At 53.6% G+C, this 22,204-nt stretch overlaps 1 protein-coding gene across 4 annotated transcripts in view; it reads left to right on the top strand.

Moving 5' to 3' along the window:
• Positions 1–21,130, top strand: part of PTPRU (protein tyrosine phosphatase receptor type U) — a 70,880-nt gene extending 49,750 nt beyond the window's left edge. For all 4 annotated transcript variants that reach the window (XM_056332496.1, XM_056332495.1, XM_056332498.1 and 1 more), the window contains 11 exons: positions 293–390; positions 486–602; positions 1,282–1,436; positions 2,832–2,967; positions 3,065–3,214; positions 3,381–3,554; positions 5,556–5,696; positions 11,557–11,682; positions 13,962–14,119; positions 15,178–15,313; positions 17,956–21,130. In XM_056332496.1, the coding sequence (XP_056188471.1) occupies positions 293–390; positions 486–602; positions 1,282–1,436; positions 2,832–2,967; positions 3,065–3,214; positions 3,381–3,554; positions 5,556–5,696; positions 11,557–11,682; positions 13,962–14,119; positions 15,178–15,313; positions 17,956–18,018 (1,454 nt within the window). In that variant the 3' untranslated portion in view covers positions 18,019–21,130. The remainder of the gene's footprint in view (positions 1–292; positions 391–485; positions 603–1,281; positions 1,437–2,831; positions 2,968–3,064; positions 3,215–3,380; positions 3,555–5,555; positions 5,697–11,556; positions 11,683–13,961; positions 14,120–15,177; positions 15,314–17,955) is intronic.
• The last annotated feature ends 1,074 nt before the right edge of the window (positions 21,131–22,204 follow it).

The raw sequence follows: 22,204 nt of genomic DNA, 5'->3' as shown, positions 1-22,204 counted from the left end.
TCCTCCCCTTCCTTCTTGGCCAGTGGGTCAGCAGCTCCCGATTCCATTCCCACTGGGATTTAACCTTGTGTGGGCAAGGGAGGCAGGAGTGGGCCAGTTTGGGTGACAGCAATGTGGAGCATTGGTCCCCCACGGCACCGCACATCCCGGGGCAGATGGGTGCTTCCAGCGCTGCGTTGGTGCTGGTGCTGCCGGCGTGGGAGGGGATGGGCAGTGGTACCGCGGCGCTGCCGGGGCTGGGTTCTGCTGGCCGTGCCCATCCAGCCCCTGTGGCCTTTCCTTCGTCCTGCAGGGCCCAAGCAGGAGATGGTGTATGACTTCTGGCGCATGGTGTGGCAGGAACACTGTTCCAGCATCGTGATGATAACCAAGCTGGTGGAGGTGGGCCGGGTAAGGACCCCATCCCATCCCTCTCTCTCCGGGCTCTGGCTCTGCCAGAAGCCTCCTTCACAGAGCCTACACCCCTTCCTGTCCTTCCCTTGCAGGTGAAATGCTCCAAATACTGGCCGGATGACTCAGAGATGTATGGGGACATCAAGATCACCTTGGTGAAGTCGGAGACGTTGGCAGAGTATGCTGTCCGCACCTTCGCTCTCGAGAGGGTACGGTCCTGCTGGCCATGCCCTGCCCTCACAGGGAGAGAACCAGCCGCTCTGGGCATCTCCAACCATCGCTAGATTGGCATTTACCAGTACCCTATTTATTTACCCCAAAACGGGGCTTTCAGCCCTGGTTGAGGTGCAACTTCTGAACTCCAGGGATGATGGTAGCTTCTTCCTTTGCCTTTTCCCTGGCTCTGTGCCCTCTGCTGGGGCGAGCAGCTCAGCCCCGCTCTGGTTTCAGCAGTGAGTGAGTATTTAATTTCCATGTGAGCACCATGTAAATGTGACAGAGGTGAAGGATGCTTTTTTTCCTCCGTGCTGGAGCGCAGGTTATGCGGCCATTACTCTGCGGCACGGTACCTGGGGATGGAGCCGGTGCGATTTACCCCTTACCTACAGGAATGTGAAATTACTGTCTAGTTATAGGGCAAGTAACAAAGATGCATGTAGAATGAGACCTGTGGTTGCTGCCACCTCCTCCTTTTCCTCCTCAGCTGATTTTTAACCCTCTTGCAGTCAAGGAGGAGGGAGCTGTGGGGCTGCCAGAGTGGCTGCCCACTGCGTGGTCTATCTGGCTGGATGCTGAGCTGGCAAGATCATGGACTCCCAAGAAAATCAAGTGTTTGGGTGGCTTTGTCCTCCCTGTGCGCCCTCACTCCCTCTCACCCTTCCCTTGCAGCGGGGCTACTCGGCCCGGCACGAGGTGAAGCAGTTCCACTTCACGTCATGGCCCGAGCATGGTGTCCCCTACCATGCCACCGGGCTGCTGGCCTTCATCCGCAGGGTGAAGGCATCCACGCCGCCCGACGCTGGCCCCATCGTCATCCACTGCAGGTACGTGCGTGGCCGTGGGGCAGAGCCAGCTGTGGGGGAGCATCTGCCTCTGGGGTGGGGTTTGGGGGGGTATGGGTGGCCCTGGAGGGGAGCACGGTGTGTCTTAGGTGGGTGCTCAGCTTCTGGCTCTGAGTGATGCTAAAAGCTCCAAATGATGTTAAAATACTCAGCAGGGAGATGCAAAAATGTGTAATTTGGGTTCACAGCAAGGGCAGGCACCAGGGCTGATGGCATGGGGTTGGATGTCCCTCTGCGATGGCATCCAGCTGTAAAGTGGCACCACCAGGCTGGTGGCAGCAGGTCCCAGGGGGCAAACATGGAGCAGCATGTTTGGGGGGGCTGTCCCAGCACCCCTTACTGATGACACAGCTCTCTTGACCACTGCTGGTGGTCAGGATGTTGGGTCTGGCCGATGGGAGAGGTGAGGAGTGACAGCAGGACAGCCTGGCAGGGCTCAGCCACCAGGACCCCAGAGCTGGGAGGACGCCAGTGGCACATCTGAGTGGCAGCAGTGGCTTTCCGTCCCCTGAGCGGGCGTCCCCACGCAACAAGTTAATGGCTCTTCCTTTGCTGGGCAAACAAGGAGGAGCTGATGAGCAGGAGGGATTTTTATTTTATTTGATTTCTCCCTGTCAACTGCCTCATCAGTATTCATTCACTGGCAACAGTGAGTGTGGTTAGTGCCCGTAGCCTGTAATCAGTGATAATCACGATGAGTGATTCATCAGCCCAAGAAATTAGTATTTAGCTGGAAAAGACTTTGTAGGAAAGGAATCGGGGGGAGCAGTTCTGTTCCTGATGTGTCGCGGGGGGCTTGCGGCATTGAGAGGTCTTCTGCTGTAAGTCCAAGCATGCCAGGATTTGGGAGCTGCTGGGTTGTCTGGCTCTGGGCATCCTGCTGGGCTCAGCCTTAACCTGAGGGTCTCCCCTGGGGGGGATTTGGACCCACTCTGTGCCAGGGGTGCCTCCCTGTACTCTTGGGGCTTGGTACTGAGCATCCTCCTCACCCCTTTTGGGCAGGGCGTCCTGGAGGACTGTCAGCGCTCAGGTGGTTTAGCTGCAGCTTTTGTTGCAAAAAAGCATGTGGTTTGCTGTCTTACGGTAAAAATGCACTGCAGGCGTGGGTGCCCACAGCCTGACCACGGCACAACCCCCAGCCGCTGCAGGGGTGTGTCTGGGCAGGTGGTTTAAGGCAAAACTGGGCTTTGGTTCCGAAGGTGTGTGAGGTCCTGGCAGCCCTGCCTGGACCCCCGCTGCCCCCACGTTCATAGGCAGGGACCGTACATCGAGCCCTCACGCACACAGACCTTGCTCTGTGCCCTCTGGCGTCTTGGGCTGCATGTGGATGCTGTGCAGACTGGGAGTGTTTGCTGTGTTTTCCTCCTCCATCCCCAGTGCTGGTACGGGGAGAACAGGCTGCTACATCGTCCTGGACGTTATGTTGGACATGGCTGAGTGCGAGGGTGTTGTGGACATCTACAACTGTGTGAAGACCCTGTGCTCACGGAGGATCAACATGATACAGACGGAGGTGAGCGGGTGTCAGGGACAGCTGAGGACATGTGGGGGCCACTGTCACCAGCATGTTGCGGAGGCTCAGCCCTCTCCCCTTCCCTCCCCCCTGAAAGGAGCAGTATGTCTTCATTCACGACGCCATCCTGGAAGCCTGCCTGTGCGGGGAGACCAGCATCCCTGCCAGCGAGTTCAAGCCCACCTACAAGGAGATGGTGAGGATAGAGCCGCAGAGCAACTCCTCGCAGCTGCGGGAGGAGTTCCAGGTGAGCGGCCCCAAAACCTCTGCATCCCCTGCAGCAACACCCCCTTGCTCCTCGCCCTCCCAGTGCCCACCGCTGCCTGCAGCAGCAGGCTGTGGCGAGCAGCAGGCAGGGGATTTGGCCCCGGTGGAGGCTGGAGGGGAGCTGAGGGGAGCACCTGTGCCTGCAGACCCTCAACTCGGTGACTCCCCACCTGGACGTGGAGGAGTGCAGCATTGCCCTCCTGCCCCGCAACCGGGAGAGGAACCGCAGCATGGACGTCCTGCCGCCCGACCGATGCCTTCCCTTCCTCATCTCCGTGGATGGAGACAGCAACAACTACATCAACGCGGCCTTAACTGATGTGAGCGTGTGGGGGAGGGGGGAGGGGCTGGCTTCCCCTGTCTTGGGCTGCTTTTCACAGCAAAACCCCACTTGGTTTGAATTTTGTGCAAGGGCGTCAAGGCACGTGGCAGCTGTGGGGGTGGGGAGGAAGGGCTGGGACTGGCGTAGCGGGGTGCTTCACCCCTTTTGTATAGCAGCATCTTGTCTGTCTCGAAAGAGCTTTTCACCTGCTCTCACAAGCTGTGTGCAAAGGGTCTTCATTTATTTTGTGGTGATAGTGGAGCACAGGAGGGGTTGGTAGCATTGAGGTGCCCCCATGTGCTGCCAGCGCTCTGGTGTGCATCCTCCCGGGGCAATCCAGGGGGCTCTGAGCTGCTCCCAGCACCGCCGTGCATCCCTCCCGTGCAGTCAGAAAGGACACCTGCAGTAGCAAAGCTGTGTCCTACCTGCTGACAACTGCAGAAGTCCGCCCTGAGCGATGGGCCTTTTGCCACCAGAGCCACTTTCCTCTCCTGGAAGCGAGCCGGGGTGCTTTGCATGGGCAGCGCTGAGCCCTGCTGCGCCCCGGGCACCTTCCCTGAACCCTCCTGCTCGCAGCTGAGCCCTGCATTTTTACCCCACGGGTGATTTATCACATTGCATCTTTGTGCAGATCTCATCTCACCGATACTTGCTCTTGCAGCAAAAAGCAGTTTATAAAGCGGAGGAGCTGCACCCATTGGGCTGCAGGCTTTGGCTACTGTGGGATGGGAGCTTTGTTTTCAGCTTGCTTGCTGTTTGCATATCTATTTTATTTTTATACCTCACTGAGCCTCCCTTAATCTCTGCTACAAGGTCAGAGAATAAAACTTTTTTTTATAGACAGAAAAAGCCCTTTGGATGAAATTCTTGCTGAAGGGATAAAACCCATTTCCTTCTTTTGAGGAGGGAAAATAAAAAAAGTCTCATTTCCTTTAAGTGCCAAAGTGGTTTGCTTAGTCGTTCTGTCCATCTGTCAGATTAAATTGGTCCGTGCTGCCCATCACTGGTGCCGAGCGCTGTGCCGATGCTGGAGGAGCCACGTTGCTCCATGCCGGCTGCTGTCATTTACAGTGGTGCCCAAGGTCTGCGGTGCCATGGCAAACCTGGTGCACACCTGGTGAACTCTCCCCTCGCCCTGCTGCTGCCATTGCCCTCCTTGAGGGTGGAGAGCTCTCTCCACCGCCCCATGGACAGGGCAGGAGGAAAGGTCCAATAAAGGCATTTCCAGGAGCTGAATGAGGGGGTTTTGCAGCAGCCAGGGGACTCCCTGTTAGCGGAGAGCTGTGCTAATTCGCAGGCACAGAACATTTTCTGCTCTGTTCCTGTATCTGAAGAGGCTTGAGCTAAAGTGTGTAAATTGAAAAGTCCGATTGATGCAGCGTTGAGCTAAGCTGTGGGCTCCCAGTCCCTTGGCAAGCCAGTGTCAGGATGGCCCAGGGTACAAATCTCGATCGAAGCACAAATGAGAAATACAGTAATCATCTTCCCTCCCTCCCCGGCCCCTTTCTTTCTTGTAGTCTCTAGGGATCTTTTGCTTAGGGGTTTCCTTTTCTCCCCCCAAAAACACTGAGCCCGTGTCAATGGTTGTCTCTGCTGCTCTCGGTGCCCAGTGGTGTTGGGGCACTGTGGGGGGGTGATGCTGTGGGTGATGGTTTCATTCAGCCCAGAGCTGGGGGCTGGGGCCACCTTGCAGCCACGGCTTCTGCTTGTTCTTGGCTCAAAGGTGGCATCTTTTCCCTGGTCGTTGTACAAAACGCCCTTCCCTGTGAGAGCGGGAAGCCAGCACTTTCATCCTGACCGAGAGCAGGGAAGGCTTAGACCTGGTGTTACAGAATCTCCCCAGCACCAGGGCATGGAGGGACTGAGGCTGTGCCAGGGAGGCCAGCTCTGCTCCAGCACGGAGATGACTTTGGTGCCACTCATCTCCTGGCTTTTTTTGGGGTGCGATAGCAATGAATTCAGCGCTGTCCTTAATGGTGCTTGTCTTCCGTCTCTGCAGAGCTACACCAAGAGCGCTGCCTTCATCGTCACCCTGCACCCGCTGCAGAACACCACCACCGACTTCTGGCGGTTGGTGTACGACTACGGCTGCACCTCCATTGTCATGCTCAACCAGCTCAACCAGTCCAACTCTGCCTGGGTGAGTGCTGCCGCCCTGGGGACTGCACCAGCCCCGCGGGTGGCCTTGTCCTGCTCTGTCCCCACCGCCTTGGCAGTACCGCCGCCCTTGCCTTGCTCGCTCAGCTCCTTCTTCTCTGCAAGGGGAGACGGGACTGCCTGCAGCAGCCAGTATTTATGCCCTGTAAGCAGAGGGCTGGCCAGCTGGAACCAAAGATGCGTTCAGCAGCAAACCAGCCTCCCGGTGTTGCGTTGCCATTGCTTCACTGTACCCTAATCTTTGTGGATGACCCAGGGAGATACGAGGTTGATGACAAGTATAACCTTGTCATTATAAATAACTGGTTTTTATCCTCCTTTTACAAAGGGGACAGTGAGGCGCAGGGGATTCCTGCTTTCATCTTCCGAGGGCACCGGTGGCTTGTGAAGGCTGCTTTATAAATCAGCCTGCTGCAAAGGAGCTGTCCTGCGGGTTTTATGGTGTGGTGGGATGTGCAAGTCTGCCAGGCTGGAGGAGGGGTGTCACCTGGGGGAGAGGGGACAGAAGCCAGGGAGTCGGGGGCCATGCTTAGCCTCACCTCGGTGCATTGCTCCCAGGGGGATGCCTCGAGCACCTTTGCTGCCAGCAGAGTGGATGTAAAAGTCTGCTACAGGTCTGTAATGTTAATTCAATGAGGAATCTTATTGGATTTTTACATAAAATTAGCGTTACATACTCTTAATGGATGTCTGGAGAAGACTTCATTAGCTGGTTTATTTTATGAGTTGAGATCAGATACTCGATGTAAATGACCCAAAACAGCAGTTGTACCATTCGTCACCAGGATGCAGATGGATGCGGCACTGGTACTGACTGGTGTGTAAATAAGCTGGTATTTATTTATATATATAAATATGCTGAGCACATGCAGAGCTATGGAGCGCGCCCACGCATCCCTCCATGCTGAGCTAATGCCACGTGCTCCAAAGGACCTTTGTGGGGTGACATTGAGCAGACCCTGAGCACTGAAGGATGTCCTGGGATGACGTCCTCCTTGTGGAGGTTTGCTGGCAGAGGAGGCAGAGCTGGCCCCAACGAGCTTCCGAGCTCGTATGCTGACTCCGAGGAGTCGCTTTGATATCAGGCTCATGTTTAATGAAGCCATCTGCCCGTGGACGCGCTGAAGTGAGCAAACTTGTGTGACCAGCATCGCTGGAAGGCCCCGTCTAGCACCAGCAGCTGGGACTGATTGGGCTGCCCAGAGCTTGATGATGGTGTTGTTCGAGTGATGGTAGTGATGATGATGGTTGAGTGTTCCTGGGTAAGAACCAGGGGGAGGCCAACAAGGCAGATATCCTGGTGAGGGTCTGTTATGGACCACCCAACCAGGGTGAAGAGACTGATGAAACACTCTGTAAGGAGCTGGGAGAAGTCTCACGATCGCTAGCTCTTGTCCTCATGGGGGACTTCAACTTCCCAGATGTCTGCTGGAAATGCAATCCAGTGGAGAGGAAACAGCCCAGGAGGTTCCTGGAGCGTGTGGAAGAGACCTCCCTGACTCAGCTGCTGAGGGAGCCAGTGAGGGAAACATCCTTCTGGACCTGCTGTTTGCCAGAAGAGGAGAACTGGTGGGTGACATGATGTTTGGAGGCTATCTGGGGCTCAGCAATCATGAAATTTAGATAAGAGTTTTTTGATTCTTGGAGCGGTAAGGAAGGGGATCAGCAGAACTGCTCCCTTGGACTCCCTGGGGGCAGACAGTGGCGTCTGTAGGGACCTGGCTGACAGAGTCCCTTGGGGGGGCGTCCCAAAGGCCAAGGGCTCCAGGAAGGCTGGACAGGCTTCAAGAAGGAAGTCTTCAAGGCACAGGGTCAGGCCATCCCCATGTGCTGAAAGACGAGCCAGCGGGAAAGACCAGCCTGGCTGAACAGAGAGCTTTGCCTGGAACTTAGGGAAGAAGAGAGCTTATGACTCTAGGAAGAAGGGGCAGGTGACTCAGGAGGACAACAAGGATGTCATGAGGTTGGACAGGTAGAAAGTTAGAAGGGCCAAAGCCCAGCTAGAACTCAATCTGGTTACTGCCATAAAAGACAATAAAAAGTGTTTCTGTAAGTGGATTAGCAACAAACAAATGGCTAAGGAGAATCTCCGTGCTTTACTGGATGTGAGGAGAAACACGGTAACAAAGGAAACGGCCTCAAGCTGTGCCAGAGGAGAGTTAGGTTGGATATTAGGAAAAATTTCATCACCAAAAGGATTGTCAAGCACTGGAACAGGCTGCCCAGGGACGTGGTGGGCTCACCAACCCTGGGGGTCTTTAAAAGATGTGTAGACGGTGGTGCTTAGGGATGCGGTTTACTTGATGGGCTTGGTGGTGTTTGGTTGATGGTTGGACTTGATGATCTTAAAGGTCTTGTCCAACCTAAATGTTTCTATGACTCTGTGACAGTCAGTGCAATAGCTGGACTGTGGCTGAGGGTCTTCCTGGAGAGCGTCGTGGGAAGGAAAGGTCCATCTTGTCATTGCTGGCTGCTGTTTAAGAGAATTTTTTTGATTGCACACTCCTATCAGTAGAAGATTTTTGAGCATACACCCCCCCCAATATATGGGTATTTATTTATATATATTGCGTATATTTATAAATCATACGTACGTTCTCCTGTACTAATATATTAGGTACCCTGTAAGGTGTACACAGGCAGTATAAATTTACAAAGCAAGCAATAAAGATGAACAATATTTAGAGACATTTTTTTGTTTTAATGTATTAATGGTCAACCTCCCTTTTTGCTCTTGCTAAAAAAAAAAATACCATTAATAATACCAGTATTTTATAGCAGGGGCTCTGTGATTGCCTACGCTTCATTAGTTTTGAAAACTTTGGTTTAGCACTTTGTGACAGAGCCATCGGAAGGGCTCATTCCAAGTCCAGTTTATTTTGATACTTGGTTTTAATGGCTGTCTCTGCTGAACAGAATTCCCCACGCAGATGTGGAGATGCAAATGGAAGAAGCGCATCGCCGGCTGTGCTTATTAAAGCCCCATACTTGCTTTTCAATCCATCCACTGCTTATGCAAAGGGTTTTCTTGGCTGGTAAATGGCCATCTGCCTGGTGTCAGCCTGTGTTGCTTTTGGGTTTTTTTTTAGGAAATGCTTTTTCCATAGCATGAATTTATTTGAAAAAGCACTTTTTCAAAGTTACTTTTCTCACTTACTGTCCAAGCAGCACCTTCACCTTGAAAGGGTGCCTTAAATTAGGTGTGTTTATTTTTTGGGCAAGATCAGCTAGGTAGCACGCTACTGAGAGCAACTGGTCATCAGCAAGTTTGCAACACTTGTCTTTTTGTAAAATAAAACTCCTTTAAGTTCGACAGCTCTTTTAAACCCTTTGCTGCAAGATAAGCAGCAAGTCTCCATGTGGGACGAGAGATTTTCGTGGGTGCTCCCTGTCCCATTACAACATGTTGTAAACAAGTAATTTGGTGTTGAGAATATACCTTCTCTGGATGAGAAAAAGATAAATAGAATGAAAATAAATAGAAGTTCAAATATTTCCTTCCTGCATCTCGATGGATTGCCTCCCACATGCCACTGTGGAGACCACTGCCATAGGAAATCTGAGTGAGGAATGACGTGGGTATTCACTGCTGGAGACCGTGTTACAAGCCCAGAAGTCTTCAACACCTGGTTCGGTACAAGTGACAACCCCCTCTCTGGATTAGCCCTTGTGACATTTGAGACTTCATCAGGAATGTTTCTGTCCATGAGCCTTGCTGTGTGCGTCCAGAGGAGTGAAGAGAGCTGGTGCTGGGGCTGGGGGCCATGTCCTCTGGGGAGCGGAGGAGGACGCTGGGCTTGTCTGGTTTGGAGAGAAGGCGGCTGGAGGCAACCTCATTGCTCTCTGCAGCATCAGGGGAGGGTCAGAGCAGGCATTAGGAAGCATTTCTTTACCGAGAGGGTGGTCAAACCCTGGAACAAGCTTTCTGGAGGGGTGGGTGATGCCCCATGCCTGTCAGTGTTGAAGAGGCATTTGGACCATGCCCTTAATGGGATGCTTTAACCCTTGGTCAGCCCTGAATTGTTCAGGCAGTTGGACCAGATGCTGGACCCTTGTGGGGCCCTTCCGATGGAACTGTTCCGTTCTGTTTTCAGTGCCAGCCCCTCTGCAGGACGATGTGACTGAAGGTGTGAGAAGGGGGCTCTGGTGGTGGCTGTGCCTCTCTGTTTCTCTGCAAGCCCAGAGCAGAGGGTGTTGGTGCAGACCCAGCACCCAAGGGTGGCTCTGTCATGGGCGAGCAGGCTCTCTGGTCCCAGCACGAGGACGGGGCTTGGCACATTGCTGCACTGAGCCCTGGCTGGCAGCGGGGGCTGCCCGGAGCCTTGCGGGCAGGTCCCGACAGGACAGACCTGCCTGGCTTCCCCGTGTGCAGAGGTGTTGGAGGTGGGAGGGTGGAAGGGCTCTGCCAGCAAGGTGGCTGCGGAGGAGAGCAGCTGCGTTGCCCCAGCAGTGGGCAGGTCCAGCTAGGGCAGGGTGACCGATGCTCGCTCCCACCTGTGTTTTTCATCTGGATTCATGTTTACCCTCGTGTGCACCGAGATACCTGCTAGGGACCAAGTGCCCCCTCAAAAACCCAGCCCTACAGCAGTGCCACCGTCTGACTGTCCCGCCCAGCTGCAGTGGACCACGGCGGGGAAGGAGACAGCAAAACTGATTTAATTTCTCTCTCTCTTATCCTGTTCTTTCATTCCATAGTCCAGAAATGCCCTTCAGCCTCGCAGGAGCTCACCGCTCCTGTGCCATCCTCACCCAGGTCCCCATCCCCTGCAGTGGCCGCTGTCCCCTGGCACGGTCTGACGGGGCTCTGCTATTTTTCTTCATTAGTCAGCCCTCCCTCTCTCTCTGGATGTCGATTCTTCAGGGATGTCTGTGTTACAATATTTAGCTGGATCTTAAATGTTTACCAGTTTAGGACCAACAGGTAATAAATCAGCCTTTATAGCAGGCAGCTCTGAAAGGTGACTTGGAGGGTATATCCCTCACTTGAACTTGTGTCTTGCTGAAGGAATTTTTAATATCCAAATTATAGTTCTGAGTCTAGAAGGCTTGGAGATTGTGGAGATTTATAGCCCCTATTAATAACCAATTATTTCTCAAAGACATTTGCCATGCAGTTAGGCCCAAGCCGTTAGATGACCTGAAATGGTAAATGCCCTGTTAAAGTGCGGTGACAAATATCATATATTTTGTGTCGATGCTGGTTTCCCAGCTGTCATGGTGTAAAAACAATCGCATCCGTGACCCTTGGACCAAGGCATCCATCAGTGCTGTGCTGGACGCACGGCGGGGGAGCAGGAGTCGCTCCCCAGCCCTTTGCTGGGCTGCAGCCTGGGGTGGCTTTGGCTTGGTGGGATGTCCTGGCCGTGGGGCGAGGGTCTCTGTCACCCCACGTTGCTGTTGCTGATGGCAGAGCAGCTTCTAAAGCCAGTGGGGTTCCAGGGTGGACTTGGAGCAGCCAAGCCCTGCTCCGTCATTGTGCAGGGTCAGGTCTGGACCACCTGCATCATTCTGGACCACCAAGGTCCATCTCCAGGAGCATCAGCTGTTCTGTTCGTGCAGTGGGGAGAGGGCTATGTGGATACTGGGGGGTGGACCTGACCTTTCAGCTTTGATCCCACAACAAGCTGAAGGATCCTCCATCCATCAGTGTGCCATGGGTCCTGAGTGAGCAACAGCATCATGGGTCCAGTGTCCCATCTTGGGGCCACCCCCTGTGCCAACAGCCCCTCGGTGTCCAGTACCAACTGCTCCGTTCCACTCCACGTTGCCTGTGATGCATGATGCCATTTCCCCGTGTCCCTGTACATGTTCCCAGTCCTGGTGAGCTGTTCTTCTCTCCGCAGCCCTGTTTGCAGTACTGGCCTGAGCCGGGGCTCCAGCAGTACGGCCCCATGGAGGTGGAGTACGTTTCCGGAGCGGCAGATGAGGACATTGTGTCCCGTCTCTTCCGAGTCCAGAACATCACACGGGTGAGGGTCTCTCCTCTGGCTTCATGTCAGTGAAGGGTGGTTGGGGGGCTCCGTGCATGCCTGTGTGTGCGCCCAGGTGCCCCCCAGGCATCTCCCAGTGCAGGGGTCAGGGCTGGGGGAGCGCCTGTGCAGGGAGTGGATCGCTTTTGTCAGCCTCTGCATTGAGGAAGAGCTGCTTTATGTGAACAAAGACCTTTGGAGAGCCAGAAGGATGATACATCTAGTGAGGCCACGCTGTCCCAGAGCTTGTCATTGCTTGGCCAAGTAATTTTCCATATAAACTGACTGAGTGGTGCTGTAGATGCTGGTGTCTTCTGCAGCCCAGCCCAGCTCCTCCAGAGGATGCAGGCCCAGCCTTCCTCGTGGCAGAATGGTGGCTGTAAAATTGTCATTGGCTCCATCCAACCTTTCCGGAGTTCACAGCTCCCTGCGGGATTTTAGATAACTCTGTAAGAAGACTTTTCTCATCCTGCCTGGAGGTCCATCTCTGCCCTGCCACGTACATATCACAGGATGGAGACTCCCCACATGGGCACAGCAGCCCCCCTGGGACCAGCAGAGACCTTTTCCTGCAGGGCGAGAAGATCCATGCAGGTTTTCACCTGTTGTCCTTGCTGCATTGGTGCTTGGCTGGTTCAGCTTGCCTTCGAACAAGGAGAAACGTAGTGAAAGCGGGAAGGGACAGCGATGAACAGCGCACCTGGGTGTAGAATACACAGAAAAGAAAGCTGGTTTAACTGCAAAAGCCAGATGGGAAGAGCTGGCATTCTTGAGATCCTTAAATCTCCCAAGGGTTGCCAAGAGGCTGAGCCCAGCGTCCTACTGGAGGTCACTGGGCAGATGGGAATTAGAGAGCTTGGAAGAGAGTGTACGGCTTGGCTGGTGGCCTGGCTGGGAAGGGCGCTTTGGCCCGGGACCTGGGGTCAGAGAAGATAAATCCTGATTATCTGGACTCTTAAAACAAAGAGGGTTTTGGTTTGAGCTCCCAGTGGGAGCATCTGGCATTTCCTGGGTGTCAACACAAAAAAAAATGTGCTTTGCTCTCAGGTGGTAGAACATAACTCCGTGCTAAATTAAAATGCAGCGCGAGTGAAATCTCTGCATCTAAGAAGAGACTTCCCCAGGGAGCAGATCGCTGGAGGAGTGCTGGTAAACGTCTGGAGCCGCTTCTTGACAAGTCTCGCTGTCTGGAGGGGAGCTGGGCGTTGTGGGGTGTCAGAAGTCCTCCAGAGCCAGACAGAGCTTTCACCTGAGCTTCAGAACGCATCCCAGAGCTTTCCTTCATGGCTGTCAGAGGGGTTTTTCTCCTGTTTAACTTCACTTTTTTGTTTCACCTTTTCCCTCTGTCTTCCTGGCTTCCAGCTGGAAGCAGCGACAAGCCCGGGGAGGTCAGCCCATCCCAGCCACATCACTGACTCCCGGAAAGGTTCAGGGAAGCCCCCGTGCGTGTGGGGTGTGCTGGTTGGAGTGGGCACCAAATGCCCCCAATGCCCTCCCCAGGCGGGACTCCCTGCAGAGCCACAGCCTGCTGGCTGGAGATGCTTTGGTGCTCATCCTGCTCATCAGGCATCTGAAACTGGGTGGCTGGAGCCCTCCAGAGCTGAGGATCCCCCATTTGCATCCTTTTCTCCTTCAGCGCTCCTGACATGTGTGCCACGAAGCCCTGAGATGCGGCTGGGGTGTGTGACCTGTGGTTTCATCCCATCAGGTACTTCTGGTGCCCTGAGCACTTCGGAGCAAGAGCCCCACATCTGCCTGGCTAAAGCCTGGCCTCATTTAGCTTTACGGACGTAATTTTCCTCCTGGAGCCTGCTAACCAGATTAGGTTTCAAAACTAACCAGATTACCAGGGTATTAAGGCGTACTTCCACCGCTTCCCGCCTCTGTGGTTGGCAGCTTCTCATCAGCCTCCTGGTTTAAAGCAAACACAACAAAACCACATCCCCTGGGATCTTCTGCGTGCAAGACGAGGATGTGATGGAGAAGCCTTGGGGAGGCTAAGGGGTCTGGTAACAGGGCTTGGGTGACAGACAGCCCAAGATGCTGTGAGTTAGGATAAACCGTGTCAGTGGAGCTTCCCCTGGGTGGGATGGGGAGGTGGAACAAGTGCGAGCTGCAGAGGAAAGGGCTGAACCACCATCTTAAAGCATCGGGAAAGGGTTTTCCTCTCTTCCTCTACTGTTGATGCGTGGCAAACCTCTCTTGTCCTCCATCACACCTCCAGTGGAGGCAAATGAGGGCAGACCATGGGTTCAAGCTGATGAGGTTTGTTTTTCTAGCTGCAGGAGGGGCACCTGATGGTCCGACATTTCCAGTACCTGCGGTGGTCGGCATATCGGGACACCCCAGACTCCAAGAAGTCCTTCCTGCACCTCCTGGCCCAAGTGGAGAGGTGGCAGAAAGAAAGTGGCGATGGCAGGACCGTGGTGCACTGCCTGTGAGTGTCAGCTGGGGAGGAGCGGGCTGTGGTGGTGGGGGAGATGCCACCAGCTTACGTGTCCACAGTTCTTGGAAATCCTCTAAAAAACCCTCACCGGAATGGCTTTGTCTCCAGATAGTGCTGCCTCTCCCACAACGTGGGTTTTGGGTGAGGCACCTTGTGGTCACCATGTCAAACCTCCTCCCCGAGATGGATGCTCGGCAGCCCTGCCATTCACACCAGCGCCTGCCTTGCAGCAGATCCCAGCCCCCTCACCACATCCCGTGAGTGACGGGCTCCAAAGGGATGTGGCAGGAGCTGCGCAGCTCCCACCGCTTGCTTCTCATCGAGGTGGACGTGCTCTTCATCCCCCTCCTCCCAGCTGGGCTGGGCTCACACACACACCCGTGCAAGCTCTCCTCGAATGGGACCTAGCACGTTCGCAGATTGGTACAGACAGCAGGAGAGCCTTTAATCAAAAATCAATTAACAGCCTCGTCCATCTTCATTAACGGAAGGATAATTTGAGAACGTGCTTTTACAACACTGGCACCATGTTCTCTCCTCCCCTCCCCGCTCCCCTTTGCTGCCAGGGATCAGACGTGGTGGTGCGGGATGGTTTCAGCCCAGGATGGGGGAGGCATCCAGTGAGCTGTGTGCTGGGTCAGACCTTCCTCCAGCCAGCGCTACCCAACAGCTCACCAGCCCAGGGTCACCCTGCAGATGCAAGAGGATGGTAGAGGGTCACAGTGGTTTCCTCAAGGTCACATGAGGAATTGGTCCATGGCAGGGCTGGAAACTGAGTCCAGATGTCCAAGACCCAGCCTTGATGGTCCAAAAAGGTGTTTTCATGCTCTGTTGTGGCTCTTGTGGGGACTGGAGGGCAGGATCACAGCTCCTGCAGCCACGTGGCTCTGTTTCAGGTCCTCCAGTTTGGAAGGTCTGTGGGGTACGAGCCTCTGCTCTGGAACATCTTCTGGGATGCAGGGGTGGGTAGAGGAAGGAGGAATTAGAGGGAGCAGGAAGATGCTCTAATGCCACCTTCTCACCAATGACACGTGTGTTTCTCCCACCAGGAACGGAGGTGGCCGGAGCGGCACATTCTGTGCTTCCACCATGATCCTGGAGATGATCAAGTGTCACAACATGGCAGATGTTTTCTATGCTGCAAAGACCCTCCGCAACTACAAGCCAAACATGGTAGAGACCTTGGTAAGCAGCAGGCACCGCCGGCGTCTGCCCTGGCTGCTGGTGCATCCCTCCAGCAGAGGGGAGAGGTGCTGGGGGATGCCCACCTCCCAGAAGACCTCCTTTTCCATCCCAAATCCTAATTCGCATTATGGGCATCCTCATGCAGAGTGTGTCTCGGGGAGTGTGCCAGCACCGTGCCGCGGGCTGGGGCGGGCGGGGAGGTGAGACAGCAGCTCTTGAAAGCAGCCTTGGGCTTGCCTTCATCTCGCTGTGCCGACATGCCCTTGGTGTCGGCGCCGGGCTTGTTGGCAGTCCTTCCCAGGGGTAATAAGGCAGGTTCACATTAATTCACAGGATGTAATTGTAGTTCTTTGGAGGGTTTGTGGTGCCGAGAGCTCTGAGGTGGAGTCAGACAAATTCCTGTTGGAAATACAAAAGGGAACTCTATTTTGAGTGAAATTAATTAGTGGACAAGCTGCTGGGAGCAGCAATGGACTCACATTTCACGGTGAGGAGGCTGGAGGTGGCAGCGGGTCAGGGTGAAAAGCCCGTGCCCTATTTCAGGCCCTCAATCAGGGGACAGGGGATGAAGCAGATGCGTGGTCATCCCCGTGGTGGAGAAATCCAGGTGCCTCATAATGTTTTAAAAGCAGATCAGCTGGAAACGTTTACCCTATTTGGATTTAAAATCCCTAAGTTACAAAATGAAATGGTTTCGAGGAGGGGATGTGATTTGCATTAGGAATTAAAGTGGAGGAGAAGGTGAGGGAGGAATGGATGCAGATAATGGAAAGATGATGCGACAAGCATGAAGCCACCAGGACCCACTGGGCTAAATTGCAAAGGTATTAAAAAAAGGCAACATTTCACATCAGGGCACAAGCGTCCTCCAGCCTCAAATGAACCTGAACCGTCTATTCTGGGAATCCCAATCTACTGGAGTCACTGGGGGGCCAGATCCTCGCCTGGTATAAAGAGCCACAGCCCAGCAGAGAGCAGCCAGCACGCAGCAGTTTCCTGTTGCCTGTGCATCCTCCTCCTCTGTTTGCTTGTGGGCTTTATTTTTATATGATGATAAATGAAAGCAATCCCTTCTCTTAATCTAGAAAGCATTATGTGCTTTTAATCTAAGCTGTCGTAGCTTCCTTGCTTTGAAGCCCTTCCCCGCTGCCCACTCCCTGAGCAGCTGCCCACCTGTGTGGGGAATAACAGGTTTTTCATGCTGGTGGTCAAGCTGCAATCCTTGTGCTGCTGCTGGGGATCTGGGGAGATAAGCTCTCCCCTTTCCCTCCCTGCTGTTGCACCTGGAATGCTCCCACCTGATGTCCCAGCACTTGCAGCAGCATCAGAAACTTGATATAGTTGGTTTCTTTTCCCCGCTCTGGCTGGTTTTGCTTGTCGGATGCTCCGAGGAGCAACATCTCATGCGGATGGTCACTTCCAAGGTCTGAGCTCCACTGCAGTTTTCTGGGCTGCGAGTTGTACGAGGACAGGAGAGCACAAGAACAGATCACGTAAAGGAGCCCAAGGATGGATGAGGCTGCCTTCGCAAGCCCGATTTCAGTGATTTTTTGCTATAAAACCAGGAGCCAGGCACATGGGGCTTTCCCTTTGTGCAGCTGGGGAGCCAGCTAGAGGGAGAGCAAAGGATGGGAAGATGCTGACACAGTCCGTAGCTGTCTTGGGAAAGGGGAAGGGTGGCAGAGCGAGCCTGGTCCTGCTGCAGGATCGGAGACGAGCTTTCCCACTTGCACCCCTTGGCTCCAGCTCAGCCATTGCAGGCAGGTCAGACTTTGACCTGAGCACCAAAATGCTCATTTGTTTGGCATTTCCCTTGGAAAATTTGGATTTTTGGAAGTGAGAGCTTCCGGGACTTTCCTTTGCATCTCTGTCCTCCCGCCCATGCAAAGCAAACGCCCAGACCAAATTCCTGCTAGGGATGGAAAATGGCATTTTTTTTATCTGCAGCAAGAGAATTTGTGATGAGGAATGTCCTGGCAGCCAGGGCAGGGTGTCTCCGGTAATCCCGGAGCTGGACCATGGATGCTTGCCTGGACATGCTTCCTGTTAGCAGCCTCTGCTGAACTCAAAAATAAAAACTCCCCTTGATATCATGCCTGGGATTTTCTTTCAGACGCCTCTGACCCCAGAGCCCATCATTCCCACAGCTCTGCCACCATCAGGTTAAGGCGTGTCAGTCGCTGTGTGAGGGGGGTCGTGGTCGGACATGGGTGAGGCTGGTCGGTGGAGCCCTGCACTGGTGCTGCCCGGTTTGTACCCTGGTGTAGTGAATAAACCATATTTCCGTGGGAAGGGGAAATCGCAGTCCTTGTCTGTCCTTCGGGGGAGGCAAAGGTGCCATGTGCCCCAGAAATGCAGGAAATCCGGTGCGTGCGGTGCCTTTGGATCCGGAGGATGGTTCATCCCCCCCTCCCCAGCAACGGGTGTCGTTTGCCAGAAACAGATTTTCTCCTGGCTTTTGCTTCAGCGGGGCTGTCACAGGGGCCAAGAGGGGGAGGCAGCCCCCAGCGAGGGGTGACGCCTGTGTTCATCCCTTAGGAGCCCCCCATAGGCTTTTCCTTAGGGCTGTTGGATTGAGTGGGGGTAGTTTTGGGAGCTCGTTTACTCTGAGTCATAGCGTCCTCTCTTCTCTCTCCAAACAGGAGCAGTATCATTTCTGCTACGACATAGCACTGGAATATCTGGAGTCCCTGGAGACCAGATAGCACCTTGCCTGGTGAGGGGCGGCAAGGGCTTGCGCAGGGGTCATGCCAACTGTGCATTTCGCACTCAGATGTTGTGTTAGTGCTGACGATGAGGAGGGAAGCAGCAAAGGACCCAATGAGAAAACCCATCAGATAAGAAAAACGCAAGGATGTGGGGATGTGTCAGCTGCTCCCCATCTTCATCCTCCGCTCTCCCATCTTTTCTTCCTGCCCCGAGCGTGTCCGAGTGGCCACAGGATGGATGTCACAACTCGTCCAGTCCCTGCATTGCTTTGAGTCACAGCCGTGGGTCGGTGTGTGCAGGATGTGGCCCTGCGGTGCTGCCTGGGCATCTCTAAAGCAGCTGGAGAGGAGGCCAGGGAGGGGAGGAGGAGGACAGAAGGAGCCAAGGCCATTTCCCAGCAGGGAAGGATGGATATTTGGAGAAGAGATGTTGCTTTTTCAATTGTGCGTGGAATTGGAGCTGCTCTTCCGAGGAGCCCAGACGGCTGCTGGCAGGTTTTGCCTGAGAGGAGCTCTTGAGTTTCTGCCCGTTCACACCATGAGTTTGATCTTCGCTTTTTTTAGTTCTGTGAGTTGTGACCCTTTGTGTATCCAGCCCTGGACAGAGCAGGGATGGGGGGTGGGAGGCGGGTGGGCAGGGCTTAGTGGCTGCCTGGGCTCAGGCTGTGGGGCAGGGGGCACTGGGCAGGCAATGTCCCTCTGCAGGGACCGACCCGGAGCCCTCCTGGTGCCTTTGCAAGGTTTTCAAGTGATGGTTCCCTGGCACCTCCACACCATCTTCTCCATCTGTAGCAATGAATTCCTCCTGGGCTGACCCAAAGGCACCAGCCCACAGGTCTGTTTTTAACCCTTCCCTTGTGCATTTGCATTGCTGCATATGAGACAACCTTTGGTGCCCAGAAGTAAAATCCTCAATGTTTGGGTCCATCCCATGTGGCTCCTGGATGCCACCCGGGGCAGTTGTCCATCGATGCTGCTCAGCTTTTGCTGGGGCTGGCGAGGCGGGACGGTGGTTTTGGTGATGGGTTTGGTGATGGCGTTGTTGCGGGGCAAGCTGTGCTGAAGCCCAGAGCCATGGCAGCTCTTCAGGGCTGGGCACGGGGAGGTCCCCACGCCCCTGGTGCCACCCAGGCAGGGACAAGCATATGGGGCTGGTGATTGAAGGTATCTGATACTTTCTTGGCTTCATCCTGCTGCAGGCAGGTGTGAGATGTCACTTTTTCTGATGTGATTATTACAGGGGTTTTTGTTTACAGCCTGGTTGTAGTAAAGCTGCGGTCAGGGTTTTCTCTCCCTGCAAATGGCCTCAAGAAGGCGCAGCCAGAGCGATGCAGGTCTGGGGTCTGCTTTGGAGACTCGAGGAACCAAGAGGAGGTTGCTTCTGTGTTGAGGGCCGGACAGAACCCTTCAGAGTCATTTTTTGGGGGGGTGGAGCAGAACAGATGAGAAACTGTCCTCAATATGCTGGAGGTTGCATGTGGGAACCCCATCCTTCATCCTGCCCCACATCCTTCATCCCCCCATCCTCCATGCTCCCCATCCATCAGCCCCATGTGCCTGGGGCAGGGAAGCTTCCCCGCCCCACTTGCTGGGAGGCTGGGGTCCCTCTCCCCAGGGAGTCGTGTTTGGATCCGTACCACAAAAGCTTTCTTTGGAAGACACCGTTTGGCTGGACCGAGCTGCAGCATGAAGGCTGCAGAGCCAAAATGGCTGTGCCCTGTGTGAGCAAACCCAGAGGTATTTCCATCCACCATCCACCTTCCAAGGGTGGAGGAGAGCAAGGAGATAAATCTTTGCCCTCTCTTCACCCCGGAGGATGTTCCCCTCGCTGCCTTGCAAACGCCCAGGGGTGGCGATGGGGATTTCATCAGCATCAGGAGGTTTTGCCCAGACACTTGGCTTTCCCCTGTGCTCACCGAGTGATCCACATGGCCTGACAGTAACTTATTGCAAGGGCTATACATCATTATTGCCCTTCTTCCCATGCGTGCCATGTGCCCATTCTGTCTTGTGACAGTCTTTTTACCCCACCAGAGCCTGCAAAATGGTCCAGTTACACCAGTACCTGGTAACACCAGTACTCTCCTTGCAAGCCTTGATTTAGAGTAGATCAGTGTCCTTCTCCCAGTCTTCATCTCTCTGTAGACATGTCCATGCTGTCCCAGGGCGCTGCAGGGAAGGTGCTGTGTGGTGGGTGCAGAGAGGTCCCAGGGTGCAGAATTTTTTTGGTTCTGTATGAAAATGGCTGAGCTGAGCCTCTGAAATTCCTGGGAATGGGATGATGTTGGCAGTGTTCAGCCCTGGAGCCTGGAGGGATGCTGCTGCTTCATCCCAGACCCTGCGGGAGCCTAGACCACCTGCATCCTATCTCTGGTCCAGAGGGAGGGAGCATCCTGCAGTGCTTCACAGGTAAAGTGTTGACAGAAAGAAGAAAAAGGAAAATTGAAAAACCCCATTTAGTCCTAAAGACACAGCAGAGACTGGAAGAGTTGTATATATGTTTTAAAAGCAAGATTATTTTTTTTTTTATATCTCCTTGCTGGACGTCTCTGGGTTTTTAGGGCATCTTTTATGAAGGGCAGACTTTGAAATCTAAGTGCTGCAAAAGCTAACTGATCTCCAGCTCCTACTGAGATGCTCACATGACATGAGGCAAGGACATCCTGTACATAGAAATATATATATAGAAATATATATAAAAAATATAAATACTGTTCTTAAGATGGATAATGTTTATTGGTATTACAGATTGGAGTGGTGCTTTTTTTAAAAAATAAAACCAAAACAACGATAAAAAAATAAAAAATTAAACCCCAAGAAAAACACCACATCGGAAAGATTTTGTCTATATGCAGAAAAAAGTGACCCCAAAAGCTGGCAGTCCAAGAGCTGCTGCCAAAGGGACTGGTACCATGGGGCAGCTCCACCATGGGGGAGGACGGTACGGTGGGACCAAGGGAGGGATGGCGAAGGAGGGACACATCTGATGTGGATTGTACCACGCACATCCAGCTGTTGTCAACTGTTTTTTTTTAATTTAATTATTATTATTTTTGGCTTTCTTTCCTTTTAAGAAAATCAGTTGCATAAATAAATGTTCCAAATTTGTGATGGCCTCTGGATTTCTTTCGCTGGCTCTGGTCTGGGAGCTGTGATGCAGGGAGCCCTGATGCAGGTACCCACCAGCCAGCTTGCAGAAGAGATCTCCGTAGCGGCTGTGTCTTGCTGTTCAGGGGTGTTTTGGGGGAGTACCTTTGCAGGGCTAAATTCCAGGACTGCCAAATCTTCACAGCACAGAGGAGCCGTGTTCGCCCGTCACCACGCAGAGGAGATGATGGGGTTGCTTGGTGCTGGTGGAGCTTTGTTGTGGGTTTCCTCCTAATACCAGCGCGGTGAGAGCTTGTGCTGGACGAGTTCTGCCAGCCAACCTCGATGCCCACAGCTTCATGCAACACGTCTGATGGAATTTTTCCATTGGTGGAAAAGGTGTTACGGAGGAAGAAGAAACTTTCAGTGCATTTCCCAGCTGGAAAATGAAATCCTATTGTAAGAAAAGTCTTCAGGAGAAGAAAGCTCCCGCATTGTCTTCGGTGATTTATTTATTACAAAGCAGCCTTTAGTTAAATGTGTTGTGATATTAAACACTTCCAGTAACACTTGAGTCTTAATTTAATGGAGACCAAGGGGAAAAAAAAAAAACCAATTTACTTGTCAGGACTGTTTTTCATCTTTAATTAAGGTTTGTGAAGGATACAGTAATTACATTTTACCAATAAATAATGAAAAGGGGGATAATGCAAATTAAAGTCAAGAACTGCACTTGGGAAGGGCTCTGGGGGTCAGCCCTTGGCAGGGGTGTCCCTGGGGGTGAGCTTGTCCCCAAGTCCCGCGGTGCCATCCCACAGAGCAGGGTGGCCTCAAGCAGTGGCAGTGCCCCGGGTAACAAGGAGCAGGAGCTGGGCTGGCCCCTGCAGCCTCCGGTGCCCTGTTCCCTGGTGGGGGTGGGGAGGTTGGGCATGTCAGCCCCTGCTTGGGGAAGGGGCTCCATGCTGGAGCAGCTTCTGGAGCCCCCAAGCCATCAGCGATATCCCACTGCTGCCTATTCCTTTCCCTTCCCACTTGCTATCCATGGGGATGACTGCGTGCAAAAAAGCCCACCCTGAAACCAACCGAACTGGAAAGC

The sequence above is a fragment of the Falco biarmicus genome, chromosome 3 (genome assembly GCF_023638135.1).
Source record: "Falco biarmicus isolate bFalBia1 chromosome 3, bFalBia1.pri, whole genome shotgun sequence".
Taxonomy (NCBI): domain Eukaryota; kingdom Metazoa; phylum Chordata; class Aves; order Falconiformes; family Falconidae; genus Falco; species Falco biarmicus.
This window is presented reverse-complemented; position numbering and strand designations above follow the sequence as displayed.